This window comes from Erithacus rubecula (assembly GCF_903797595.1).
Source record: "Erithacus rubecula genome assembly, chromosome: 17".
Classification (NCBI taxonomy): domain Eukaryota; kingdom Metazoa; phylum Chordata; class Aves; order Passeriformes; family Muscicapidae; genus Erithacus; species Erithacus rubecula.
The window spans coordinates 9,140,895-9,167,557 of NC_136669.1; the positions used below are offsets into that span (position 1 = coordinate 9,140,895).

A 26,663-nucleotide genomic window follows, 5' to 3' on the forward strand; every position below is an offset into this window, starting at 1 on the left:
CCCCGGCACCAGCGCGGGGCGGGAAACGGCCCGGCCGGGAGGACCGCGCGCGGGCCCGGCAGGGGGCGCCGTCGGGGCGCGCACGCGTGCGCGGGAGCGGTGCCGCGATGGCGGCGCTGCTGGAGCACGAGAGCCAGATCTTCCTGGAGCTGTTCCACCGCGACGGGCTCGTCGTGTGCGCCCGCGGGCTCGGCATCGACCGCCTGCTGCTGCGCTTCCTGCGCCTCTACTGCGAGCCCGCCAGCCTCGTGCTCGTGCTCAACACCAGCCCCGCCGAGGAGGTGAGGGCAGCTGCCAGCGCCCGCCCTTTCCCCTCCCGGCTGCGGCGGGCGCGGCCCGGGGGCGGCCGGCGGCTCTGTGGCTGCCCCGGCCGGCGGAGCGGCTCCCCGGGCTGGCGGGAGGGAGGGTGTGCGGGCTCCGGTGAGGGCAGCGCGGGGGGCGGGCTGTGCACCGGCCCCGGCACAGAACCGCAGAACGGGTCAGGTTGGCAGGGACCGCAGGAGCTCATCTGGTCCCTGCTCAGGCAGCGTCATCCCAAAGCACACAGCACAGGATTGTGTCCAGACGGTTCTGGAACATCTCCAGCGAGGGAGTCTCCACAGCCTCTGTGGACATTCTGTCCCAGTGCTCGGTCACTCACAGGGAAGTTCTTCCTCGTGTTCAGGTGGAATCTCCTGGGCATCAGTTCCTGTCCATTGCTGGGCCCCAGGGACAGAGCCCGGTCCCTGCTCTGAGCCTCCCTGCTCACACTGACAGACATCGCTGAGCTCCCTCTCAGCCATGTCCTCTCGAGGCCGAGCATCCCCAGCTCCTTCAGCCTTTCCTCACAAGAGATGCTTCAGTCCCCTCATCATCCTCTTTGTCACCCTCTGCTCCAGGAGCTCCATGTCCCTTTTGTCCTGAGGAGCCCAGAACTGGGCCCAGCACTCCAGATGTGCCCAGGAGGGCTGAGCAGAGGGGCAGGGTCACCTCCCTGTCCCGCTGGCAGCGCTGCTCCTAATGCACCCCGGGATCCCCTTGGCCTTCTTGGCCACGAGGGTGCTGCTGGCTCAGGGACAGCTCGTCCACCCCCAAGGCCTGGGGAAGCTGTCGAACCACACACATTCTGGATCCTGGCAGTTGAATTTCTGCTCCTGAAGCACAATGAAGTCCTAGTAATATTAATGAGCTAAAACAAGTACATAATTTAAAAGTAACCGCTGAGGATAAAGGGGTGAAACATGCTTGTTGAGCTTGTCAGTTTTGTCCTTAATTCTACAAAAAAAGTTGCTCTTTTTTTTCTGGAACCAGGCAAATTTCCCACCATCAGGAAGGAGAGGTCTTGGGGGACGTTTTGTAGCAGCCATAGGTAAATAAAGATCACAACTGTAGTTTATGAGATTAAGCTTGGTGGGTACCTACTGAACCTACCTGCTGTAGTCATCTAACAACAGGTGAGGGCACTAAAAGACAATCTCTTCCCAATTCTCTGTTCTTTAAGGCAGTATTGAAACTGTGTTTTCTGTGAAAATGAGATACTGAAATATAAGAAAATATTAAGCTCCTTAAAGTGTCAGTTGCTTATTTTTATGTAAGTATTGTCTAGTTACTACTGACTATGTAGATTTTTAAATCACCCAGATGAGTTTGAAGAAAATATGTAGAAGAAAATATAATAATAATTCTGACTTCTTTTAGTATATTATACTATCATGTCTTAATTTGTTTTCAACAGCTCCTCAAAATTACCATAGTATGTGTAATAAAGCTGCTGTTTGGATCTCTTCCCCTGGATACCACAATAATGGCTTGTGGTTTTATTGTATTTGGTTTAGGAGTATTTTATTGATCAGCTGAGGTCAGATGGAGTTGTTCATCTCCCTCGACGCGTTACCAATGAAATTGCAAACAATACTCGATATGAATTTTACACACAAGGAGGAGTCATCTTTGCAACAAGTCGGATCCTTGTGGTAGATTTCCTCACTGACAGAATTCCTGCCAATCTCATTACTGGTAAGAGCTTAATGAAATAAAGGTTAGAGTGTTCTGTTTGAAAATACCCAAAGCTTAAGAAGAGTTCTGTTAACATCTGTTGAGGTTGGAGAATTACTCCTTTTTTTTTCCTTATCAAGACTGAGGTAGAAGAAGCAAATATGTAGTTTTCATTTTTTTCCTCTCAACTTATTTATTTAATCATACAGTTTTAAAAGGCTTTCAAAGAAGAATAATTAATTGGATTTGGTGAAATAGTGTTGTCTGCTCTATTGGCCTCTTATTAAAACTGATTTTAGATGTCATGCTTTATGAGCCTTGCCTACCTATATTTTTGCATTAACAAATTACTCCTGATGACTTCTCATAAAAAAATACCTCACTAATCTTTGACACCCTTGGACATTATGCAGATAGCTGTATTATGAAGTAATGCTGTTAACTGTGATTGTAAGGATTTGGGGAATAGCTTGCAACGTTTTTTTTTTTTGTTATATAGAAGCTATGCATGGAAGATGTGAGAGTTATCCTTCTCAAGTACTGTTCCCCTTTTCCCCCAGCCACTCTTGTTTTTATGTTCCTAAGCTGGAAATCTGTTACTGCCTGGAGAGCAGGAAAAAGAGATATCTAAGAGCCAGTGATTTATGAATATGTTACTGTTTTCTAAGTGTTAACATCTTAATGATTAAACATAAGCTGAATATTGTATGCTTAGGAGAATGTGAGTTTCTTCTTCAGAAGCTGTACTTCCTTCCTTTTAGTCAAGCTGTGTCAAGTTCCACGCTAAAACATTTTGAACACTCTTATGCTGGAGTCAAAGAACACCAGATTTTTCAATTCAAAGGAAGTGAATGGGTTTTCTGTGATAATTTCTCTTTTTCCCTTGACTCTTTCCTCTCTTTCTACCCTACCAAAGAAAAAAAGAAAAATTAAAAAAACCCAAAAAGATGAAAAAAAAGAAATACAGTAAAGTTTTAAACGATGACGCTGTCCTGTAGTGCCACAGAGCTGTGACAGGTTTTGCATTGCCACCAGAGGTCAGTGTGGGAGCAGCTGCAATTGACTTGTGGCTTCATTCCCAGCCTCCCAACACCCGGGTCTGTGTGCCTTGTCTCTGTGAGATTGTACAACAAAATCTTGTTTGTAGGAGTGTTTAATGAGGAGATAACAGCAAAAGCCATTCTAGGTATTAAAAAAGTCATGTGTAAAATCAGTGTGAATTAACATCTGATGAACTCATAAGTCCAGCTAAAGGAAGATAAGCAGTTATCACTGCAGTAAAGCAGAATTATTCCTGGTGGTTTTGGCTGAATGGAAATTATGTACTTAACAGCACAGTGAAACTGATGCAAGTTGGTGTAATAAGATGTGGCAAGTTGTTCCTACCAAGGCCCACAGAGAGGTGTGAACTCCCTTCATAAGCAGATATATGTTGACTAAAACCAGGAAAGTATCAGAATAAACAGTCTTACTGACCTGTTATGAATTCTGTCATGTCGTTCTTTCTGTCATGTCCATCTGGGGTCACATCTTGATAAACTGGAAGTTGTTCAGAGATGACTGGTCATTATTTTGTACTGAAAAATTTGCTTCATACAACAGGTCTAACAATATCTGGATAGAAAAATACCTGGTAGTGGATTATTTCAGGATTTAATCATGAATGGCAAGCAGTTAAATGGAAGTCTTTTTTCTGGATTTTTTTTCATTTAGCAAGCAAAGGCATGTTAAAAATCAGTGGTTGGGTGCTGTGTTGAGGAGACATGTTACAGAAATTAAATGCTCTGTAAGTTTATTGGCTTACGTAGGCACAAGGTAAAGCCTGTGATGTTTGATTTCATTTGCTTCCATTTTAGAAAGGCATTTATGATTCCACTGTGAGCAGGTACCACATAGGCCTTACTTCAGCAGGGAAAGAGGGAAAATAATGCAATGTGATGTTTAACATAATTAGCATGAGGAAAAAACAAGCCTCGGTTTAGCAGGTCTTGGCTGAGTGAACTGTGAACTCCAGAAGTGTTCACTTCAAACATATGGTTAAATTTAACTCTTGCTTCATTTCACTTTATTGAAATGTGCTTGAAGGTCTTTTAGTCCTATTACACCCATAGCCATGAAGAAAACTGGTGGTGTACTCATATATTTGATAATACTAGCTGTCCTTGAGTGTGAATATGACTGTCAGATGGGAGAGAAAAGCAAAATAAATGTTTTCAGAAGTTTTTTGATTATGTAAACACTTCAGCTGTTAGAAATGAAAGTTGCTTGACAAGTCTGTAATTCCAGTATTTCTCTTAACTAAAGGATTCAACTGTCACCACCTCAAGCACATCAAATTTGCTTTGTTGTAACAGTGTGTTATGTCATGCATTTACTTTTCCTGCTTTTAAAAGGCTGAAGTTCAAGCTATGCTCAGGAGTAAAAAATTTTCCAAGTTAGTAAGTCCTACCACTTATGCACAAGCTGTTTTTTTTTTTTATGTTAAAGATGCATTATTAACCCAGTTCTGTTATTTGACAATTCCATGGTACTGAAACTGAGGAATCACTTGTTTCAATTCCAGAAAGTTTGTTCAACCTTCATGACTTAAATTCCTGTAATCAAAAGAACAGTAGAAGAACAGGACAGTTGTGAGGAAATATCTGTACAAAACTGAACCTTTCTGTATTTTTTTTAACTTGAATTTTTTTCCTTTTGCCAGGCATTTTGGTGTACAAAGCACACAGAATCATTGAGTCCTGTCAGGAAGCGTTCATCTTGCGACTTTATCGCCAGAAGAACAAGCAAGGCTTCATTAAAGCTTTTACAGATAATGCAGTTGCATTTAACACTGGCTTTTGTCATGTGGAAAGAGTAATGAAAAATCTTTTTGTTGGGAAGCTTTATCTGTGGCCAAGGTGAGGCACTTCTTTCCTTCACTGGAGAGTTAAACTTCCAGGAGAGATGAATGATGTTACAGTGGATTCCTAAGAAAACGAGGTGTATGCACTCAGACTGCCAATCTGTGTTCCCTCCTGTATTCCCAAACAATTTTTTTTCAGTTTTTGACGGAGTAGTCTTAAAGATGCTGAATTTCTGAGAGTATTTTTGAAAATAGACTCAAATTGACTCTATTAAGGGGATGAACCTTATGGTTGAGCTGTCCTTTTAGTCAACAGAAATCACAGCACAAGGTGGCATTCTTAACAGTTTAAGAAAAGCTTCTTTTACTAAACAAGAGTATTTAAGCCATGAAATGATAGGAAAAAAATCTCTCAGTTCCACTATTCATGGAGATGTTTGTTTCCAGGTGTGATGAAATTCCATGCATCTCTTTCTACATGTCACATTTCTTTAATCTTCTTATGTTGTGTATGAGGGGCATTTCTTGATGACTGTTAAAAAACAAATTGCCAAGATATGGCATGCACTGAATCTTCCAGGAGCAGATCCAAAAATGGAACTGGACACTCTCTGTGATTCTTGCCCTGGGCAGGAGCTCTGCTCATTTATTCTGCTAGTCTGAGCTAGAATGTGTTTCACTCCTTAATGAACTGTTCCTCTGCATTGTAAATTCCTTAACAGTCTGTCTTTCAGTACCCCAGGAAAGTAGAAGTGGATATATCTAGGGTAGGAAAAGTTGAGTAGAAGCTCTCTAGATTTCCTTCCTTGACTTCCATGAAAAGACCTGGAGCTGCAGGCTGCAGTAAGGGAAATGTCCATGGAGTTGCAGAGGTCAGCAGCTGTCAGGTTCTCTGAGCCTCATTCTGTCAGGAACAGTCAGGTGACATCTCTGGGTCTGTGCAGTTGTAGTGGCTCCAAGGACAGGGTTCCAGCAAGGACCTGCAGGTTGTCATTGCAGGCTGAGAATGTCACAATATCTTTTGGTGCAGCTGTGATTTCAGAGAATTCATTAACCCCTTCCAGTTTCTCCCTTATATGCTTTTTGGGCTTATTTTAATATTTGCTATGTGTGAGATGATGATGCAGAATCTAGTGCAGTAGTTTTCCATGGATCATTCACCAGCACTATAGGCTCACATGACTAGAATGACTACAGTCATAATTGTGGAACAGATGGTTTTCCAAGGCTGTTCATGAGATTGCAGTCTTCACATCAGTAGAAACTGATTTTGGAATTAACTTACTTGTTTACATTTTAAAAAATTGTAATTGTAGTTTATACAAACTTTTGAGTAATTTTAAGTCAAAACTATGCATGTAAATCTTAAGAAACTGTTTTTTCTCTTAGATTTCATGTAGCAGTACACTCCTTTTTAGAGAAGCATAAACCTGAAGTGGTGGAAATACACGTGGCAATGACCCCTGCTATGCTTGCTATCCAGACTGCAATCCTGGACATTCTGAATGCGTGTCTGAGGGAACTCAAACGTTACAACCCAGCTCTTGAAGTAGAAGATCTATCTTTAGAGAATGCTATTGCTAAACCTTTTGACAAGGTAACCATTTTGATTGTTCTGCAGTGTCTAAGTAACAGATCTCCAAAGTAACCTGACATGCAGATGGAAGTGTCATTTGCCAAATAAATACCCAATAGCACCTGAATGTTCTCCCACGACTTGTCTATTAGTGGTACAAGGGGATGTAATGGTGATGTGACAGTTGCCAGTAGGGTTTTTGATTTATTGGTATTATTCTTCCTTTATTTCCAAGGTCCCAACAGTAAGAGCACCCCAAATCATGTTTAATAATAATTGTTGCTGCTGTTCTTAGTAAGAGAGCTGCAACTTTAGCTCAGAATACTTTGCAGATAGGTATCAGTAATTGCCACATACATACTCACCTTTTTCTTTTGAATTTCTTCCTTATGTTTTTTATTTCCTCTAGTAGGAAAAGCACTGTATGTAATAGACAATATACACATGCATACATCTGCTCTATCTTTAACCATTATGTATGACAATAACTTTGTGTTCATTGTTATTTTTGACAGCTCTTCAATGTTTGGCACACATATGCTTTTGTTAGGGCGAAGTCAGCTATCATAGTGCAACACAGTTACTGGTTAACTGTGATTTAATCTTCATGGAAGGCCTTCTGTACTTCAATATATTTGAAGTTTTTTTCTCGGGCTCTCTAAGTTGCACATCTTCATGGTACCTATCTGATTTTGGAAACTACATGACATTATAATGGCTTTTGCTGTACCTAAGTGAAGTGCCTAGTTCCTAAATACAATAGACTAGTACCAGTAAAATAAGGGGTTTTTTAATACTTTTACCAGTATTTTATTATTAGATGGAAATGAAAAAAAATACTGAAAGCATTAAATAATATATGTCTGCTAATTGCTGAAATGAAAAACATCTATATTATGTTAATTTTGCTAAAATATGGTAACTTATATCAAAATAAATATCTCATCTTTATTTTGGTATCCGTAATGACTTTAGGAAACCAGAGTGTCCTCTGTAAAGTTCAAGTGCTTTCTCAGCTTGGTTAGAAGCTATAATGCACTACTGTATGTTTGACACTCCAAATTTTCCAATTTTTATTTCCAGACGATACGTCACTATTTAGATCCTCTCTGGCATCAGCTTGGAGCTAAGACAAAGTCTTTGGTCCAGGATTTGAAGGTCCTACGTACTTTGCTACTGTATCTAACCCAGTATGATTGTGTCACTTTCCTTAATCTTCTGGAGTCACTGAAAGCAAGTGAAAAAGCTTTTGGTGAGAATTCAGGTAAACATGGAATAACTATACAAGTTAATGCATGAAACAGTGCAATGTTGATGTTTTTAATTGCCACTGCCAAACATATGAAGGTATCTAATTAGGTTTTACACAACCAGCCATAAGGACGTAGGTTTTTATTGACAGATAATTCTTTCATCTTCCCACTTAACTGCTGTTACTTAACGGTGTGAGATTTGCATCACATTTCTATCTTTCATTAAGCTGGTGATTACACAGCAAGCAGGTAGGGCAGGTATTCCAGGTATATCTGGGGCTTATTACTGCAGAGGGTTGGAGCACACACACATTGCAGATGTCAAACTACTGCTGCTTCCTTCTCATTTCCTCTCCAGGCTGGCTGTTCCTTGACTCCAGTACTTCAATGTTTGTGAATGCTCGAGCTCGAGTTTATCGCATTGCAGATGAGAAACTGAATCAGAAAGGCAAAGGCTCAGGCTCTGAAAAACGTGATGTAAAGAAGGAAACTGGTACTGATGATTCCTAATTTTAAGTTTGAGAGTGTCACACGATTCCAAGTGCTTTGCATATTATTACTTGTGCTCTGGTTCCCTGCATGAACTTCCACAGCTCAGGATCTCAGTCTGTTAGCTGGGATAAATTGAGACATAGTCTTAGTTCCAAAAGCATATAATAAACAACATAAAAGAGTCACAAAATAGGGGATTCTCCTAAGCTTGCTCAGCTGATCACTGGGAGAGCTTTTGTGGAATTGCTCTTGCACTACATTGATGTTTAGTTTCATCTTTATTATCTTATGTGAAAGAGTAGGAAGCCGTGGTTGCTTTTATTCAAAAAATATATTCAGGAGATTCAGAATTGAAGAATATTTCAGGGTTCTGCTTCACAAAAGCACTTATCTCCATTTTTAAATTTAAGAGCATTCTCCACCTCATTAGCATAACAAGTTGCTTATGTAGGCTGTTGAATATCATATGTGCCAACAACCATCACACTATTGACATCTAACCACTGATTAAAAGTCTGAAGGATATTTTGGCTGCAAGAACTGATGTGTTCAATCTTACTTTGTTTCAGAACTGAAAAGGGAGTTGGTTCTAGAAAGCAACCCAAAATGGGAAGCTTTGAGAGAAGTACTGAAAGAGATTGAAAATGAGAATAAGAACAGTGACAACCTTGGTGGTCCAGGTGAGAGAACAGTAAATAATGTAAGTTTTCCTGTACTTATACTGGTTTGTACTTCTATTCGACCTTGGAGAGAAGGAACTAATTCTTTTATGTAGTTTTATCAAAGAGCTGATTTAAATTTAGTCATTTGTGGCCTAAAGATGACGAATTTATGTGCATTTTGTAAACCATGTAAAATAGATAATTTTACATAAACTCTTATTAGCTTGCTCTAAAAGAGAAATGCTGTTTGTTCTTTCCTACAATGCAATACTTTTTAGGAAAGAACCTGCATTATTCTGAAAAAACACTTTAGGTTACAGTAGTATATTTCAGTATTATTTCAGTAGTATACTGATACCCTAGTTTTAAGCCGAATAAAACTGATGTGGAAATCTATAATTATCAAGGTACCATTCCCTCATTTCTGAAGTTTGGGTTCAAAACAAATATAGGGGTTCTGTCTTACAGCCTTTTTAACTTGCATATTCTTTTCACGCACCTGAAAATTTGCTTCTCATGAGTTGCATATAAATGAGGTAGAGATTAGGAGGCAGGGGAAAGAGTCTAACTGTTTTCCTGCCTTTCCTATTTTAGGGCTTTTCATTCCTTTAAAATTTAACAAGTTTTATTTTAGGAAATAGTAAGGGTAAAAAAGTGCTCTTTTCCCACCCACAGTGTTCTGACTCTGGGTAAGAACTGGCTCTCTCAGCTAGTGTTGTAGGAGTTTATCTGAGTCAGCTTGCAGAGAATGGTTGTTCACAAATGTCAATAATACTGTGTGAAACATGTGTTTTGTAGACTCTCTAACACAGCTGAAAAATTAGAATGGTCTAAATTAAATTCTGTCTTATTCCACATCTTGAAAATGAGTAGTTACTTAAGTATGCTTCAGCACACACTATATCTGCTTCATTTCCAATGGTCAGAAGGAAAACTTTATGAATTTAGATGTTGTAAGAATAAGGAATGTTGAACGTCCATTAATCTTCTCTGATTTTATTTGGTACAAAAAGCCATGCAGCTTAGATTCTCTCCAAGTCCAGAGTGACTGTGGCAGTCAAATGTCAAGGCATTTGGCAGGCACAGTGCTTGGATCAGTGCAAGTCATTGGCTCAGGAGGTGCTTGTAGCTGGATAAGAAGCACAGTGTTACAGGCTGTAAACATGGTATTGTTTCTTGACTGCAGGGCAAGTGCTCATTTGTGCCAGTGATGACCGAGCCTGTGCACAGCTCAGGGAGTATATTATTGCTGGAGCAGAAGCTTTTTTAACAAGACTATATAACAAAACCTTCGGAAAGGACGAGAAAGCTGGAGAAATGTGGATTAAGGACAGAAAAGCCATCAAATCCAAAGGAAATGCCAAACCAGACACAGGGCCTCAAGCCAAAAAAGCCAAACTCACAGCTTCTTCAAAACAAAATAAATACAAGAAGCAGCAAGAGCGGACTATAATCCAAATGATAGGGAAAACTGAGGAGGAAAAAAGAGAGGAGGTCGAGGTGGAAGACAAACCAGAATTAAGTGGTAGCCAAGAAAGCAACACTGAAGAGACCATTCCTGAAGATTTTGATGTGAACTTGCCCTCAGATTGTTACTATGGGATTTTCAAGGACCCACTGACGATTATCCACCCGCTGCAGGGCTGCGGGGATCCCTACGCACTCACTCGGGTGCTGCACGAAGTGGAACCCAGATATGTTGTGTTGTATGATGCAGAACTCACTTTTGTTCGGCAGCTGGAAATCTACAAGGCAAGCAGGCCTGGGAAGCCTTTGAGGCAAGTTGACTTGGCTAGTCAACTTTTCTAGTCTGAAAAGAAAAAATTTAAACTGTACTGTCAGCAGTCAATGCAGAACATGCGGCTGCTCATTTTCATTAGCTGCCTTTCAGTTCCTGTTGAGCCCTTAAGTTTAAACAAAAGCATAATGTCTGGTGTAACCAAAAGATAATTTTTACTTTGCAGAAGGTATTTAAGTCCCTTAACAGCAGAAGCGTTAAATTAAGTTAAAAAAAAAAAAAATCCAAGATCTCTGCTTCAATTATTTTAGTGGCTGGAGATCATTTTGAGGTGGTGTAGTCTCATTTTAAACCATCTCTGAAGATATGATTTTTATAAAAAAGGATTAATTTTGATTTTCACATTTCCTGATGTTCATCATGCTGAATACCAGTAATTCAGAAACTGTAGCAAAGAAGCGAGTAAAAGAAACACAATAAAGAAAATTAGTATTTGCAGTTTTAGCATTTGCTGACAGAAAGATCACCACATGGGGTATATGTATTTAATACACCTGGGAATTGTACAACTCAGTTTTATGAATAAATGTCACATACTATTAAAAATATAGAAAGCTTAAAATTTAATATACTATTAACTAACTTGTCAGGCACTTACTACTACTAATCTTAAATGTATTGGTTGTAGTTTTTTTTTGACTTAATACAAACTTTTGTGACCTCTTGTTTTTTCTCTTTTGTACCTACAGAGTTTATTTCCTCATATATGGGGGCTCCACAGAAGAGCAGCGCTACCTCACAGCTCTGAGGAAAGAGAAGGAGGCCTTCGAAAAACTCATTCGGTAGCACAATTAGTTTGACTGCATTTATAATTCATGTTTCATGTGAAAACCCAATATGCTTAAATAGAGTGAAGTTCTTCACTGTGTGAAGGCTTTAAGTAAACTTTTAGTTCGGTTCTTTGTCAGATATAAACACTACTTTCCTATTGAGAATCACCAAAAAGTCAAAGCCTTCCTTTTCAAAGGATTTAATATTAATGTAAAGGCTAATCAACATCGCTTGAATTTTTTCCTAATTGTCCATGAAGTTCATTTGTGTAATTGTGTTTTTGCAGGTAGCATTTCTTGTAAGATAATTTCTAAAGCTTTTATAACCTCAGTCAACTGGCAAAACAAAACAATTATTTCCTTGGACTGTCTAAGACAGTATTTTTACTGACAGTGCCTTCTCAGTGGATTACAGTGCTATTACTAGTCATTAGTTTCTTTGTAAAAGGAAAAACCTAGAAAACCACGGTAAATTGTATTTCTGATCAGGTTTGCATTTAGTATCAAACTATATATAATTTTACATCTGGATGAAGGGTATTGAAGTATTTCAGTCTTCTTTACTCCTACATTTGCAGTTTTTAGTATGTGTTTGTTTGCGGTTCCTTAGAGAGAAGGCCAGCATGGTTGTTCCTGAAGAACGAGAAGGAAGAGATGAAACAAACTTAGACCTCCTCAGAGATGCTAGGCCTGCCTCTGTCTCTGCTGACACACGCAAAGCAGGTGAGCAGCCCCTAGGTCAGGCTTGCAGCCCAGAGCTCTCCAAAAATCTCATAACTATTGCACTTTAAATCCCCCTCAAAGCATCTGGGCAGAGAAATGTTGTATGCAGGTTCTGCAGTCTTCTTGCTAAGAAGAAACATCATTTCCCAGTGACAATGAACCGTGGTTTCCTTTGTAAATACAGGTTAATGAAGTATTTGAGACAGATGGCTTTTGGATTGTTTCTAGTCAGATTGTTGGTTGTGAGGCTGTCAAGTGCTGCTTGTCAGAAGAGAAATTTAAACATAAAAACTGAAGTCTTCAGATGGTCAAGGCAGTGTTGTCCTTCAGCCAGTAAATGTTGGGGACTTCTTTTCATCTTAGCAAAACATGCTGCCTTGGTAAACAACTGCACATCATGGGTTTGATCACTTCCTTTACAATAAAATGTCCTTTTATTACAATTCTAATCATATTTTTGTTCTTTTCCTCTGATATGTGTGTTGTGCCTCTGCCTGTTTTTCTTTGCTGTCTTTTCTGTAATCCTGTTCTCCTTTGTCATATGGTCTCTAATATTTGCTATTACATCTTTTGTGGCCTTGGTGCTGCAGTCTATTTATGCGTCCTGCAGATCTGTAGAGGCCAGTGCATAATTCCTACAGTAAAGTACTATATTTCTGTGGGAAACAGCTGGAAATAAAAGGGATCTGCTTCATTATCTTGTTTTGCTGGCAGCCTTTTAAAGATTTCCCTGATTAATTTCAATAATTTTCATCTACAGCTTAATGTATTTCATTGTCACCTATACAAAGCTTACAGCAAGTAGCATGGTAGTTCTATCAAGCTGCTCCATAAACTATAGTATATATTTAGGAACATAATGCTTTTTCTCTAACAGTTAAAAATCAAATGAAGTCTGGATTTATTGTACTGCTGAATTTGAGATGTAACTTAAGATGAGAAGTCCATCCATTGCAGAAGCTGTGGCAACACACAGGAAAACAACCAGAGCAGGAAGTGCCAAGTATGGGGATAACAGTGTTTATTTTGCTCTTTAGGTGGACAGGAACAGAAGGGTGTCCAGCAAACCGTAATCGTGGATATGCGGGAATTCCGTAGTGAGCTTCCGTCACTGATCCATCGCCGTGGGATCGACATTGAGCCTGTGACGTTGGAGGTCGGGGATTATATTCTAACCCCTGACATCTGTGTGGAGCGCAAGAGCATCAGCGATCTGATTGGTTCCTTGAACAATGGCAGGCTGTACGCACAGTGCGTGTCCATGTGCCGCTACTACAAGCGGCCAGTTCTCCTCATTGAATTTGATCCCAACAAATCCTTCTCCTTGATCCCTCGAGGCTCTTTACAGCCAGAAATTTCCAGCAATGATGTTACTTCTAAACTAACCCTTCTCACACTGCACTTCCCAAAGTTACGAATCCTGTGGTGTCCCTCTCCCCATGCTACTGCTGAACTGTTTGAAGAGTTGAAACAAAACTATCCCCAACCCGACGCAGAAACAGCGATGGCCATCACCGCAGATTCCGAAATTCTTCCCGAGTCAGACAAGTATAACCCTGGGCCTCAGGACTTCTTGCTAAAAATGCCAGGGGTTAATGCAAAGAACTGTCGTGCCTTAATGACCCATGTTAAAAGCATTGCAGAGCTGGTGACACTGTCCAAGGATGAGCTAGCCAAGATTTTGGGTAATGCTGCCAATGCCACACAACTCTTTGACTTTATTCACCTGACCTATGCAGAGGCACTAGCCAAAGGAAAAAGCAAAAGATGACTCATGAGATTGTTCAACACACAGCACAGATAAGCTTTTCTGGCAGAGTACTTTGACAAATACATGAAATATTTTCATAAATGTCCCCTCTAAGATAACCAGCTGTTTCTTGCTAATGCTGTTCCATCAGTTTTAACATGTGAGTTAATTATTATTGAAGGTAAGTTTCAAGAGGAAAAAGTATTTTTAATAGAGAAAAGTGAATTATCTTTCTTCTTTTTAAAACACTTTAATCAATTCTATAATACCACTGAATTAGCTGAATGAAGTTCTTCACCAAGACCATAAGGATTAAGTGCTAAGACTAACTGATAAATGTGTTTTGTGAAAGTTATGATGTGTTGGTCAAGCTAAAAATGTGCTGTTTTGATTAATCTGTGTGACCTGCTGCATGATACAACACTGCTTTTGCTTTTTAATGTCTTTGGCAACTGCCAGTTTTTGATTGACAGTGATGGAGCTATTTGAAAAACATTGTGGTCTTTACTCAGGAGTTTGTTTAGAATATAATGGGACTGAATCCTGAATTTTAGAACATGACTGTAAGCCTTTGTCACAGTAAAATCCATTTGTATGCTATGCCCTACGTTTTGCTTGCTTACCTTACTACCAGTTACACATTCCAAAGCCAGTACAGCTCTGTCTTGCTGGATTTTGCAAGCTGCTTTCCTTTGGTCACTGGGTAGAGATTCTGTGGTACTACAGTGTCACTTAATTTCAAGTGTGCCTTACTTATACTTTTAAGAGGCTTTGTTTTTCACTCAGTTTTGATAGCTCTTTCACCTCTTCCACTTGAAAGTGAAAAATCTGGGTGTACCATTAGCACTGTGCCTTAATACCAAAGAATATTTCCTCTTGTAAAATGCAGTCATTTTCTAAACAAGGTTTTCCAAAAGTGTTGAAAGTTCGTCCAATATTGGCTTTTTTTGTGTCCTATTGCTCTGGTATTTTTATGTCTCAAATCAACTGTGTGTCAATAAACTCAGTAAAGCTATTGTCATGTACAAGATAATACTTTTAGCATTTTGTGTAGCATAAAAGAGGGAAAAGTTTGTGAATGCATGCATTGTGAAATCATATATTCTACATTGAACTTTGATACAACTGTGTAACAAACTGCCATTGCCAAAAGGGTTGGTCCAGTATTATTCCATGCTAATGTATTTACATTTGCTATTTAAAAAACCTTTATCTATGACTTGCACATGTATTTATACGATTCTAATGGGAACAACAGGCCAGTATGATCTCCTTTGTGAAAGGAGAAAATATTTTTTATGTTCAGGTTCAGTAAAAACTGTACTGTGCACTAAAATGTTTATTGTGCATTTTAAGTGTGAATTATGAATTGTTAACTTTAATCTATGGCTGAGCTATGACAAATTTCCAAGGGAACATTTTTCTGCAGATGCAAATTTTATTATTAAATGCACCCATAATAAGATTAAAATGTGTTCATTATCGTGTTTTTCATTTGGCTGTATTGATACCAGAACATTTTCATTTTTAGTGTGTGGTTTACAATCCAGATCTTAAGAGTTTCTGTTGCCCTAGATTCTGATTTATTTAATATGAAAAGAAGTCTTTCCATGAGACTTTTGTGTATTCAAACTAATATTGTCAGATGTGCAGAGGGTTGATAATGCCTGTAAAGCAATGCTAAGAGAACTGAAAATCAGAGTAAGATCAAACTGTCCTGAGTGCATGGCCTGATTCAGAAAAGGGCAGCTGACCAGCCTTTGAGAACAAGCACTGCTTGTGCAGTGGGCATTAGGGTGCTCCATGAACTGTGGGTTTGGGGTTTGTCCCAGATGCTGCCTCAGCTGTGTTGGTGAGGTTTGGAGTTTTTGCACTGCTGTGTATGGGGTGAAAATGAAGGGTATAATAACAGGTGATAAAGTTGTAGTTTTGTGTTGTATGCTAGATCAGAATTACATAATGCAATTAAATAACTATTTGCTAAATATTTTAATGAAATTGTCTTTTGCTTATATGTATGGAATTTTTATAAAGCTGTTTCCTTTTTCTCTCTCTGTACAGGATTTGTCCTTTTTCTCTGGAACAGCCACAAGTAGCATTGTTGAATGCTATTATTGCTGCTGTGCTTTGGCATTTCACTGTATTAGGTTTGATTGTCAGTTAGAGCTGTGTCCTCCTGAGACAGGAGGTATGGACTATGCTCCCAGGTGGGAGAGGTCCTGTGGCCTGAAACCACTTATCCCTGACATAATGGAGCCAAAGGCTCTGCCTGAATGCAGTCATAACACAAGATTGGGTGAACAATGAAAATCCTCTCTTGGATGAACAATCATGGAAGTTGTACATCTTGTCACAGCTGATGTTTTTAATTCATGCTTTTTTCAAAAAAACTGCCTTCAGTTTGGGAGTGTCTCAGCTTCTTCCATATCCCCTAACCAAGATTTCATGTTCCCAGGTCCCTCAGTAGGTGAAGCCTTCCTGTGTGGGGTTCACATGCTGTGGAGTGGCCAAGTTGCTCCTTTCTGCAGCTTCTCCTGGGCTTTGATAACTGACAGTTCATCTAGAATAACCACACAACCTCTTAGGAGCAAATGCAGCTTATACTAAATCTAGCACAGGATAGATGAAGCTGCAGTCCCTGTGTTTAAGTCATCTGGTTACTGTTCCTGCAGATGGGGATACTTGCAGTTTCAAGCTACAGCTGCAAAAGGAGGCTTTGCTGGCAGTGTTGTCACTGTGCAGTCCCTAATCAAAGCAAATCTTATCTTCAAAATTACTTCTGCACAAACAGGTAAAGTAGGGCTTTTCTGGAAGTAGCTAGATTGATTGCTTTCAAAACTTAAAATGTTAGCTATTTGGCCAGAACTCCACACAGTTTATAGAATATGTAGCTGTGCTGTTAGAAACAGTGACTCTTTTGGAAAGTGATAAAAATTAAGTGTGAGGATTGTTGTGATTGTGATTTCACATTTGTTGAGTGATAGTACAATCACAAATAACTTAATTTTTAAGAATTAAAATATCTGTCTCTAAAGCTTTCCTTAGTCAGGATTCCAATTCTGACTATAGAATAGAATCCAAAAGCAAATATCTGCCAAAAAATAATTATTAAATGGCTACCTTACATACCAAACACCATAAAGAAATGTAACTGAGTGTCAATAAAGAAACTTGTCCTGTTTCTAATATTTCAGGCTCTATGAGCTGGGTTTATAATCCTTTCCTAAGGACCATTTAGGATAAAGTTCTCTTTAGCCCTTACTCCAAGATAACCTAAATTAAATTAATATTCTGTTGATCTGTTTTGTAAAATATGTGATTTCAAGAAATGCAAATAGGGTCAGAAACCAGAAAGTTCAGGAACCATTTCTCCAGCATTTTATAATCCTGTGTCATTATAACTTATTTCATATGTTCATTCTTCATATAATAGCAAGAATTTTGGATATTTGCAGAATCAAACTAAGAATAAACCCTTTTATGTGCTTCATATGAAGTCTTTAATCTCTTGTTAACTCTTAGGTACCTTCTTGCATTGAAAATACACTTCCCAATAGTATGTGCACTTTCTTTATTTGCATGTTTTGATAAGATTGTACAAGGAAGTACTCAAGTGTTTTAAAGTTTCAGTGCCATTTTTTTGAGTACATAATGTTAGGAGCTCATCTCCCAGACTTTTCAATACAGATAGGCTGGTCATTTTTTTAACTTGAGTTTTGATGTGTGTTTTGGAAGCTTCTTCTCAATGAATTAAAGGGAAGAAATGTCTTCAGTCACAGTCTTGAAAACAGGGAGGAATTGTTTAGTAGCTTGGCTGGCCATGACTCAGCTGAGAGATGAGTTCTTACTGAAGTTAGTGAGGGTAACCAGGGCTGCTACACTGCTATGGTGATTTGTTCTCTAAACAGATGTTGCTGCAACTTATCAAAATGGGCCTGTGTATGTACTAATTTTAGTATCTTTTTTTTAAAGCATGACAAAATTACCTTAATCCACAACTGCTATGAACCAGTCTTCCAAGGAATATTTAACCAGGGCTAAATAAGATAACCATTTTCTCAGCTTGCATTTTACCCTAGTTCTGTCTGAGAGCTTCCCTCTATAAATAAAAGCAGAGTTTTCATTTCTAGGGTTCTCAGTTCCTCATTGTTAGTTCTTTTTTCTTTCACCTTGATCATCTCCTGTCAAAGAGCCTGGACTTATTAAACACCTGACAATTTTTCCAAGCTGGCATTGTTAGTCAGCAATGCAATCTTGTTCTTGTACTCTCAGCTTCTGCTCTCAGAATGGCACTTAGACCATTCTTAGTTTTATTCTTTTTTGTTTAAGAAAACACGGTGCCTATGTTGCAAGAGTTTTTGGAACTGACTTGGCTTTTTTAATGCAACTTTTCTCATGTAAGTTCATATCACAATCAATAGTCAAGGTAAAACCAGACGTAAGTCTCCCTGGTTATGAGATGCTAAGGTTTACTAAAATCACCATTCATATCTTTAGCTTCACTTTGATAAATAGTTCCATGAATTCAAATCCCATGAACTCAGAAAACTTGGAATTTTACATAATTGAATTAGCTAGAAGAGAAACAAATTCCCACCTGTAAATTCAGTGCAATAGCTCTGGTTTCTGTCTCCTTAGTGACTGTTACCTGTTGTCCACAGAAATATGCTAACCTTCAAATTTTGAGCGTATACAAAACCATCTCCCAAGTGGTTCAAAGCCCAGGAATTTTCCCAGTGAAATTGGCACATGAAGCCTAAACTTGGCAAGGCTGCATTTGAGCTTCCCTAAAAATAGGCAGCATAGTTCTAATTTGAGCTCTTTGCATAGAGCTCTGCAGTTCCATGAGGATACACAGTGGGACATGTGCATTATCCCTCCTCTGAACATCCTCTTGGGTGAATGGAATGTCCCAGCAATGTCCCAGCTGTGCAGCTGCAGTAGAGATCTGTGTGTCCTGTATTCACAGCATCATTTAGCACTGAACTAAGTAACATTTTACACTTTCTTCATCATTTTTTCTTCTGAAAATGTAAATTCTTGTGAATTTACATTATTCACAGATTCTCTAGTCTTTAATATTTTTTCTAATTTTTCCTATGGAATTTTCTAATTTATTTCTTTTTCACATCCTTTATCCTACCCATGACCATCTGTACTGTCTTTTTGTTTCCCTTCAAGAATGCTGCTTAAATATTGTGGCAATTTGTGATGTCTGTTGAGCAGAAATAACACTAAATTCTTTGCAAGACTGGCTGCACTGGAGCCTGTCCAGTACTTGTTATCCAGGGGCTTACATAAAAAAAGTATTGTACTTTGCTTTCATTTTGGCCCCAGACTTGAGGCGTGTCACACTTGGAAAGGTGAAACTCAAAGAAAAGAGAGCAGCAGGTTGGCAGTTCTTGCAACATTAAATTCTCTGTTTTGTCTTAGATTTCTTTTGAAACAGGTTAAAAGAAGTCTGAATAGCAGACAATGAAATCATGATCAGTTGATTTGAATTTTTTTTCCCAACCTGGCAAAATTTCAAAGTAGTTTTTTAAAAGTGCCACAAAATTCTTGGAATCTTATGCATAGATAGCAGAAGCTGCAAATTTTCTTGTGGCATTTATATCCTACAATCATTTTTACATATTGCAGTACTGCAACAGGTAAGTTCTCATATCCTGCAAAAACTCTTATTCCATGCTTAAGCATTTACATTAGGATGTGGGAGATCTGCAACAGCAAAAACATAAACTGCATGTCTTCTACTTTTTCTTTATTGAAATCCACCCCTCTAACTCTTCCCATTGTCAAAACATGCTTTGTTTCTGCCTCATCTTAAATCTCTGAATGTTAAGTGTTGGGAAGAACTAAAGTCTTTAAAATCAACATATATTTGTGTTAAACTATCACATGATTCTAACTTCTGAAGTTTCTGTAATGGTCTCATTTCATTAATTACAGAAGCATTTGGAAATCTACACTTTCTCTACAGCTTACACAATGTCTTTCTAACACTTACAGTGTGACAGCAAGGGAAGCACACACTCCTAACAAAAGCTGGCCAGGATGTAAATGTTAACATCACCTGTAGCTAGAGCACAACAACAAAACCTAGAGATTCTTCAAGAAAAGTCCTGCCCATACTAAATATGAAAAAATACCTACAATCTTCAAGACATGTCCTCTGCAAATCTTGATACATGAGGTACTGTCTATAAAGACAGTCTTTTAGATAATGGTGTCTCATCAAAGCCTTGAATTGCAGCAATAAATGTGCTGTACTACAGTTCATATAACTGTTATAGTAAGTTGCTGTTTTCTTAAATATTTGTATTATACTGCACATCACTAGCTGACAGAAGTCATAACCAAGTTTTTCTTTTTTACTTTAATATTTACTTTGACAGAAGGTCTGAATCACATACTAAGTTATCTGAGTTCTTTTCCACAAAGTGCTATTGGTATAAAAATGTAGAGATTTGGGGTTTTTCGGTCAGCCCCACCAGCTCCTTAGGGATCTCTGACATATTTCTAGTGGCTTAAATAACTCTTGTGTTACTACCCAAACAGAGGAATTTGAACTGGTGTCCACCAGGAATGTCTGGCTTTCCTTGGGCCATTACCAGCCTCAGCCTGTGCTGTCCCCCATCAGCACCTGCACATGCACACACACCCAGGGTAGCTGCAGGGGGGTGACACGAGCCTGCACATCTGCAGTGGCCACAGTGACCCTGAAAAGCCAGCTAAGCCCATCCCTGATTCTATTTTTAAAACTGTTTGTTTAATTGGTGGAGTGCACCAAGAATAAATAATGAGCTAATTCTGAGAATCATTCCCAGAACAGCCAGCTTGGATTTTTTTCTGCAAGTCAAACTCTCTCCTCTCCTTTGTTTGGGTTTTCTGGATTTTGGTGTTTTTTAATGGTTTCATTATCTGAAGGTGAACAGCTTTATCTAAATGCAATTGTAGGAACAGTACAATATTTCAAGCATGAAGCATTCTCCATGTAAGTGAGGTTTTGCAGTGTTTGTTTACTGAATATAAAAATAGTTAAAAGTTCAAATTCTAAAACTGGATCAAGGATTCTAACCGGATTAAAGATGAATTTTCTTCCATGCAAAAAAACCCCCAAACATAACAAAAAACTAAATCAAAAGTCAATTAAGGAATACTACCAACAGAATTTTTCCAAGGTATTGTACAGATCTTCTTTACATTCCTTGATAATAATTATACATTAATTAATTTTCCAAGTTTTTCATTAACTTTTTAGTTGTAATTGATTATAAAGGTTTGATAATATTTTTTTTAAAACCCTTCTCTTGTATTTGGCTTTGTTCTAATGCACCAGCAGTGTCCACAGGTCTGTGTGTCTTGGTGAGTACACAGGTAGAGAGATGAGGTAAAAAGTAGCACACAAAGTTCAGAATGCAGTGAAATGACTGTCCAGTAACAGAATAGGCTTGCTCATGGACTTGATGATTCATAATATTAATACAGCAATTATCCTTTTTTATGATTATGGACATAAGTGGATCTCATTTAACTTGACTTACTGTGGTTGAAAAAATACAAGCTTCAGTCAAATATCAACCAGGCCTTGTGAGAAGAGTATTGTGACTCTTTGGTACATTATAAAATAAAGAACATAATCCTGCCATGCACTCAGTCTTGTATTCACTTTATCTCACAAATAGGGAGCCAGAAAACTAAAGGTAAAGGTTTATGCTCAAGCTGGAGTGGGTTTTAAATACTCAGGAATACCGAGAAATTGCAGCTGGCAGGCAGGACCCAGTTCAGACCTGGAAAATCTGGATTTCTGAGCAACTGTAATTAGCTTGACCTTCATTTTTAGGGTCACGCTGCTTAAACTGGAAGATATCAAAATAGGCTGAGGGCCAAATCAGTTATGATCTGGTTTTATTTATCTAAAAGTCTCATACTGACCTAATTTGCTATTTTGTGTTAAGAAATAATGAGTAAGTAGAAAGGATTATGAACACATGTTTGGCATAGAGAGGAGGAGAGAATACAGCCATAACTTCAATTTTGGAATGTCTTACTTCATCATAAGCTTAAGTTTCAAAGCTGACATGGGGATTTTGGTACATAATGCCTCATTTTCAACTAATTGCATCTCAACTGAACATTGAAACCTTCAATTTGGAAGCTCAAATTAGCAGCCATATGATGGTAGTTTTTTCTCCAGTTGTGTGTAGATGCCAACTAGAGGATAGGCATATGATCAAGTCTTTAAATGTGGTTTTATTAAGTAATAAGCATAACCAATACATGGTGACAATTTTTACAAAACAAAACTTCTTATAGTCTGCTGTCTTATCCCTAGTCAATATTTTGAATAATTCACCCTGAAGTTTTCTCAGGACTCTATGTAGAGAAAACCAGTACCCTTCCTTGAAAGTGCCTTGCTTTCAGCTAACATAAAAAACACCAAACAAACAAACAAAACAAACAAAAAAAACCCACAAAAACAAACAAACAAACAAACAAACAAACAAAAGTAACTGTTTTAGGTAATTCCCATGCTACATTTTGTCAGTTAAAGTTTGAAAAGCTAAAGTTCCCCCAGGGTAAAGTAAAAGCATCCCTGGTGGCATATATCAGTTAAATATGAATGCAAATCACTGCTTCCTTAACTATTTATGCAAATGATTCTTTCAATTTGGTATGAGAGGTTTCTACTTCAAGTCTACCAAGCTGATTAATGACTTGATCAACATAAGCCTTGGTTCACAGGGAAGGCATCTGCAGATAAATAAATCAAACACTACTTGCCAATTTATAATGTTGTATTTATACTTCTACCCTGTGCATGCTGAATGATGGCAGTGGCACATGAATCAAATGGGGTCTTTACAGCTTCCCAAATGCCACAATCTGCCAATTTCATTCGCAATACCATAAAATAGATTTTTAAAGTATGAAAAAGACATATGTAGTAAAACTGTTGGAGAACAAGGTGTGAGAAGAAGCTGCAGAGGAGGAGTTGCAGCATGGGTTGGTGGTGAATGGTGCAAACACAGAAGATGTGTGTGCTTAGTGACACAGACACAGAAACTCCTCAGTCTGTGGTGTCCATCCTTCCTTTCCTCCCAGACACCTCTGGGTCCTATTCCCTAGGGATGAGTAGGCATTGTGCACAGCACCAGCACAGTGCTGCAGAGAGCTGGAGAAGCCTGAGCCAGAGCTCTGCAGCTGAATCACCACTGCATCAGCATGAGAATGGAGGATGACAAAACCCAGTTACACGGCTGAGCCACCTCAGTCCTCATCTCAAGGAACAAACAGAACAGGGGCATGAAAAGGATGGGACTCAAAAGGTAGAATAAACATGCATAATTAATTTCCAGGTACTGCAAGATGATGTGATCACCTTCAGATTTTCCCCATCGGTTGCTAAGCAGCATTCTTAAGTCACAAGCTTTGCCTTACAAAGGAACAGCAGTCTCCTCACATTTTGCTATTTTTTCCATTTTACACTGTTCTTTTGCCAAGCTTGTATTATAACTATAATTCAAAATGCTTTAAAACAAAGATAAGCACTAAGATAGCTGCAATCTTTGTGAAAGGGTTTCAGATACTGCCTGGGAAAAGTAGCCCATGGACTCGCCAGTCCCCAAAAAGGAATTAGAAAAGCCTTCATCTCACATGTACCAAAGGAATTGTTTTCTGCCTCTCAACCCTGAACTTTACATGAGAAATTGAACTTGCACATGGAAAAGGCAAGAGTATCATACATTTGGGGTTGTATATTCATTATCACTCTCAATATGTATAAAACAAATCTTAGAATTTTTTCTGTGGTGGTAGTAAATTAATTGTATTAATTCATTTGATGTGTGCTAAGGATGTTATTCAGATTATCAGATACTCATTCAATGCTCTGGGCATTCTGACAAAAATTAAAATTAAATCAAGGAGCTCTCTCTGACAGAAATTCTCTCTTTCACTTAATTAGAAGTAGAGGACAGGCTGCCAGTGTTCCAAAACTAATACCAAACATGCCCACTGCAAACACTCTCTCCACAAATGCTTTGATTCTCACCAGAAATTTGAGAAATCCTTGTTCTTGAAGACCAAGAGAAGCAAGTGACAAGGAGTTCAGGATCTTTCAGCAACTGTGGAGAATTAATTCCTCACACTTAGATCCCAAATGTCTGCGGTTTAATCATTCTACACTGGTAGCTCAGTTAAACAAAATGAGCAATCATTTTAAAGTGCAAAATTACCATCAGCTCCATTTTCAATATTCATGAAATGAACAAATCATAAAGCTGAATAACAGGTGATCCTGTGGAGTATGTGGCCTGAAGCAGAAGATGCATTCCAATGAGAGAAGACATACTCAATTTTACAGCAGGTTTTCCCCTACATCTCTACAGAAAACACAGTAATAAAGGTGATAAATTGTAACTTTCTTGCTAGTCTCTAGACAGGACAGCAGTAAACTAGACTATAGTTACCATCATTTGGGTTTCTTGTTTGTTAAAGTATTTTAGCCATTAGCAAGAGACTGTTTGGAGATTCTGGAGTCCTCTGCCAAACCAAAGCATGTACCCTCAGCTCTCTAGAAAAACATTTCCCAAAGGGACAGCCCAGAAGTTTCCCAAGTCTCCTTGGCTAACTGCAGCAGCCAACAGATGCCCCACAGCCAACAAATGCTCCTCACACAGCTACTGGCCCAAATCCACACACATTAGTCTGACTTTTCATATCCTTCCAGGTGCCTCAGCACTCACCAAGGCAAAAATTCTACCTAGCCCCGCCCGTAGTTATACACCCTAAACTTAAAGAAGCTGCACAGTTCTGCCACTGATAAAGCCATCACTGTTTTGGCAATGAGTACTGCTTATTGAAGAAGATTTTTTGTTTCACACAAATTAAAATATTAACAGAACAGCTTTAATAACCTGGGCATTTATATTCACCTACTGCCTAGGAGTAGCTGGGGATCTATACTTTACATCTACAGAAGGATTTGTCCAAAGCCAAATTTGTTGCACTAACTCCAGTTGACAGTGCTTTCCTGTCTCTTTTTGGTATATCTGGAGAGTGTTTGGTTTTTTCCCCCCCCCTATGTTCATGCCTTTTTGTCTCCACCAGCTGTTAAGTATAAGGACAGGGAGCAGGTAACAAAACCTGCAGCCTAGAGGTAGGTAGGCAGACTCCTGTTGCCAACTCAATCTCCTCCCTTTCAAGTGTCCAATTTCTGCAAAACTTCAGGACTATGGCTGAGCCATGAAAGAGTAGCAGTCTCTGGCATGTGTCCTGTTGCTTAAGGAAAAGGCAAATGAGGAGAAAAGAGGCATGAGGAAGCTGTAGAGATGGAATACACAGGTATTCAAAGGTGAAGCTGCATGAGAAGAAAAACAGGCAGGAAGGCCTAATGCAGAAAAATGGACTGATAGAAGGGATACAGGTAGTCCATTGGAAAAAACAACAACAACAAGAGGCATTATAAGGAGGATTAGAGGAAATAAATTAATGAAAAGACCAAACACAAATGAAAAAATAGAATGTAAATGCCATTAATAAACATCCATTTCTTGTGACAGACTACTAAAGCTTCAGTGCAAGATTGATTTTACAATTAGTACAAATATCCACTGTTTGGCAGTGTTAAAACCGATTGTAATAACCAATGATGATCAGTTACATTATTTTCTCAAATGTATCCTGAAGTGCCATACTGTTTTCCTTTATGAGAAGCCACTGATGACCTGCAGTGAGTTACACTCAGTAAGGTCAGCACAACTACAGTTGGCAATGGAGACCAAAACTCAGACATCGAGTCCCTTCTGTAGAGTCACTTTCAAATCTTTGCAAGTTCCTCTATAGAATACAAAGACACTGTAGCAGAAATAAGGTCAGTCTAATGTTTCTGTAACATGGCTGTTTCAATATAATAATGATTTCTATTGCTTATTTAACCTACTAATTTAACCTGTAAGCTGGTGAGTAGTTTTCATATTGTTTTGCTTTTCTTCGTAGCTATAATGCTGATAAATGCTGTCTTTTCCTCTTTCAATTTCCTTGTCAAATAAGAACTGGTTCTGCGGTTTACAGTAAAACTCCATCTAATTCAGCATGTTCCTTTGAAGAGCAGCCACAACAAGATACTTCACAAAGACATTCCTGCCTTTTGATTTCGATTGAACTCAAGGAGTTATGCACCCTGAGAGAACCACCCCTAGTTAACTGTGCTGCCATTTTGTAATTAGAGTGTCAACAGCTTATACAAGTGCAAATAACACTGTATCAACAACTCATCCACTTCTCCCTCACTTAGAGCTCACTGGAGAAAGCTCTGCGGAGAAAATAGTTACTTCTTCCTCGCATAACAGGTTTTGCCAATCTTTTGATCTCAGACTTTTAAGGAATATATCGAAACCTAATAATTACAAATTATATTACTCTAGGAGAAGCTGTAGTAATTCTTGCCCCAGTTTCAAAGTAGCTTGCTCAACTGCACTACTATTCTGTAATCCTGCAAGCCAGGTGGCAAAATTGTGGTCTTTACTCAATTAATTTTATCCAGAAATTTAATACCCCTATCGAATATGTGGTTGACACTATTACAGAGTATATTATTGTACGTTGTAAAGAATGAATTGTCTTTATTTACAAATCTAATCACAGTGTTTACATCTATAGAATAATCAAATTCTTTATATAAAGCCTGCACTAGAACTGAAAAGCATAGGTAATTTCTGAATAACTCCTAAAAGATGTTTGCATTGTTTCATTAAACAAACAATCCTTCCCTAAAATATACAGCTTACAATTGCATGATTAAATACATATTCACTAGAAA

At 38.7% G+C, this 26,663-nt stretch overlaps 1 protein-coding gene across 1 annotated transcript; it reads left to right on the top strand.

The window, feature by feature from the left end:
• The first annotated feature begins 34 nt into the window (after nt 1–34).
• On the top strand, nt 35–17,645 carry ERCC4 (ERCC excision repair 4, endonuclease catalytic subunit). Its single transcript, XM_079320930.1, has 11 exons — nt 35–281; nt 1,815–1,995; nt 4,676–4,871; nt 6,206–6,413; nt 7,476–7,656; nt 8,004–8,138; nt 8,707–8,817; nt 9,986–10,577; nt 11,287–11,379; nt 11,978–12,090; nt 13,128–17,645. Exons 1-11 carry the CDS (start codon nt 108–110, stop codon nt 13,859–13,861), a joined length of 2,718 nt encoding a protein of 905 aa, XP_079177056.1. The 5' UTR covers nt 35–107; the 3' UTR covers nt 13,862–17,645.
• The last annotated feature ends 9,018 nt before the right edge of the window (nt 17,646–26,663 follow it).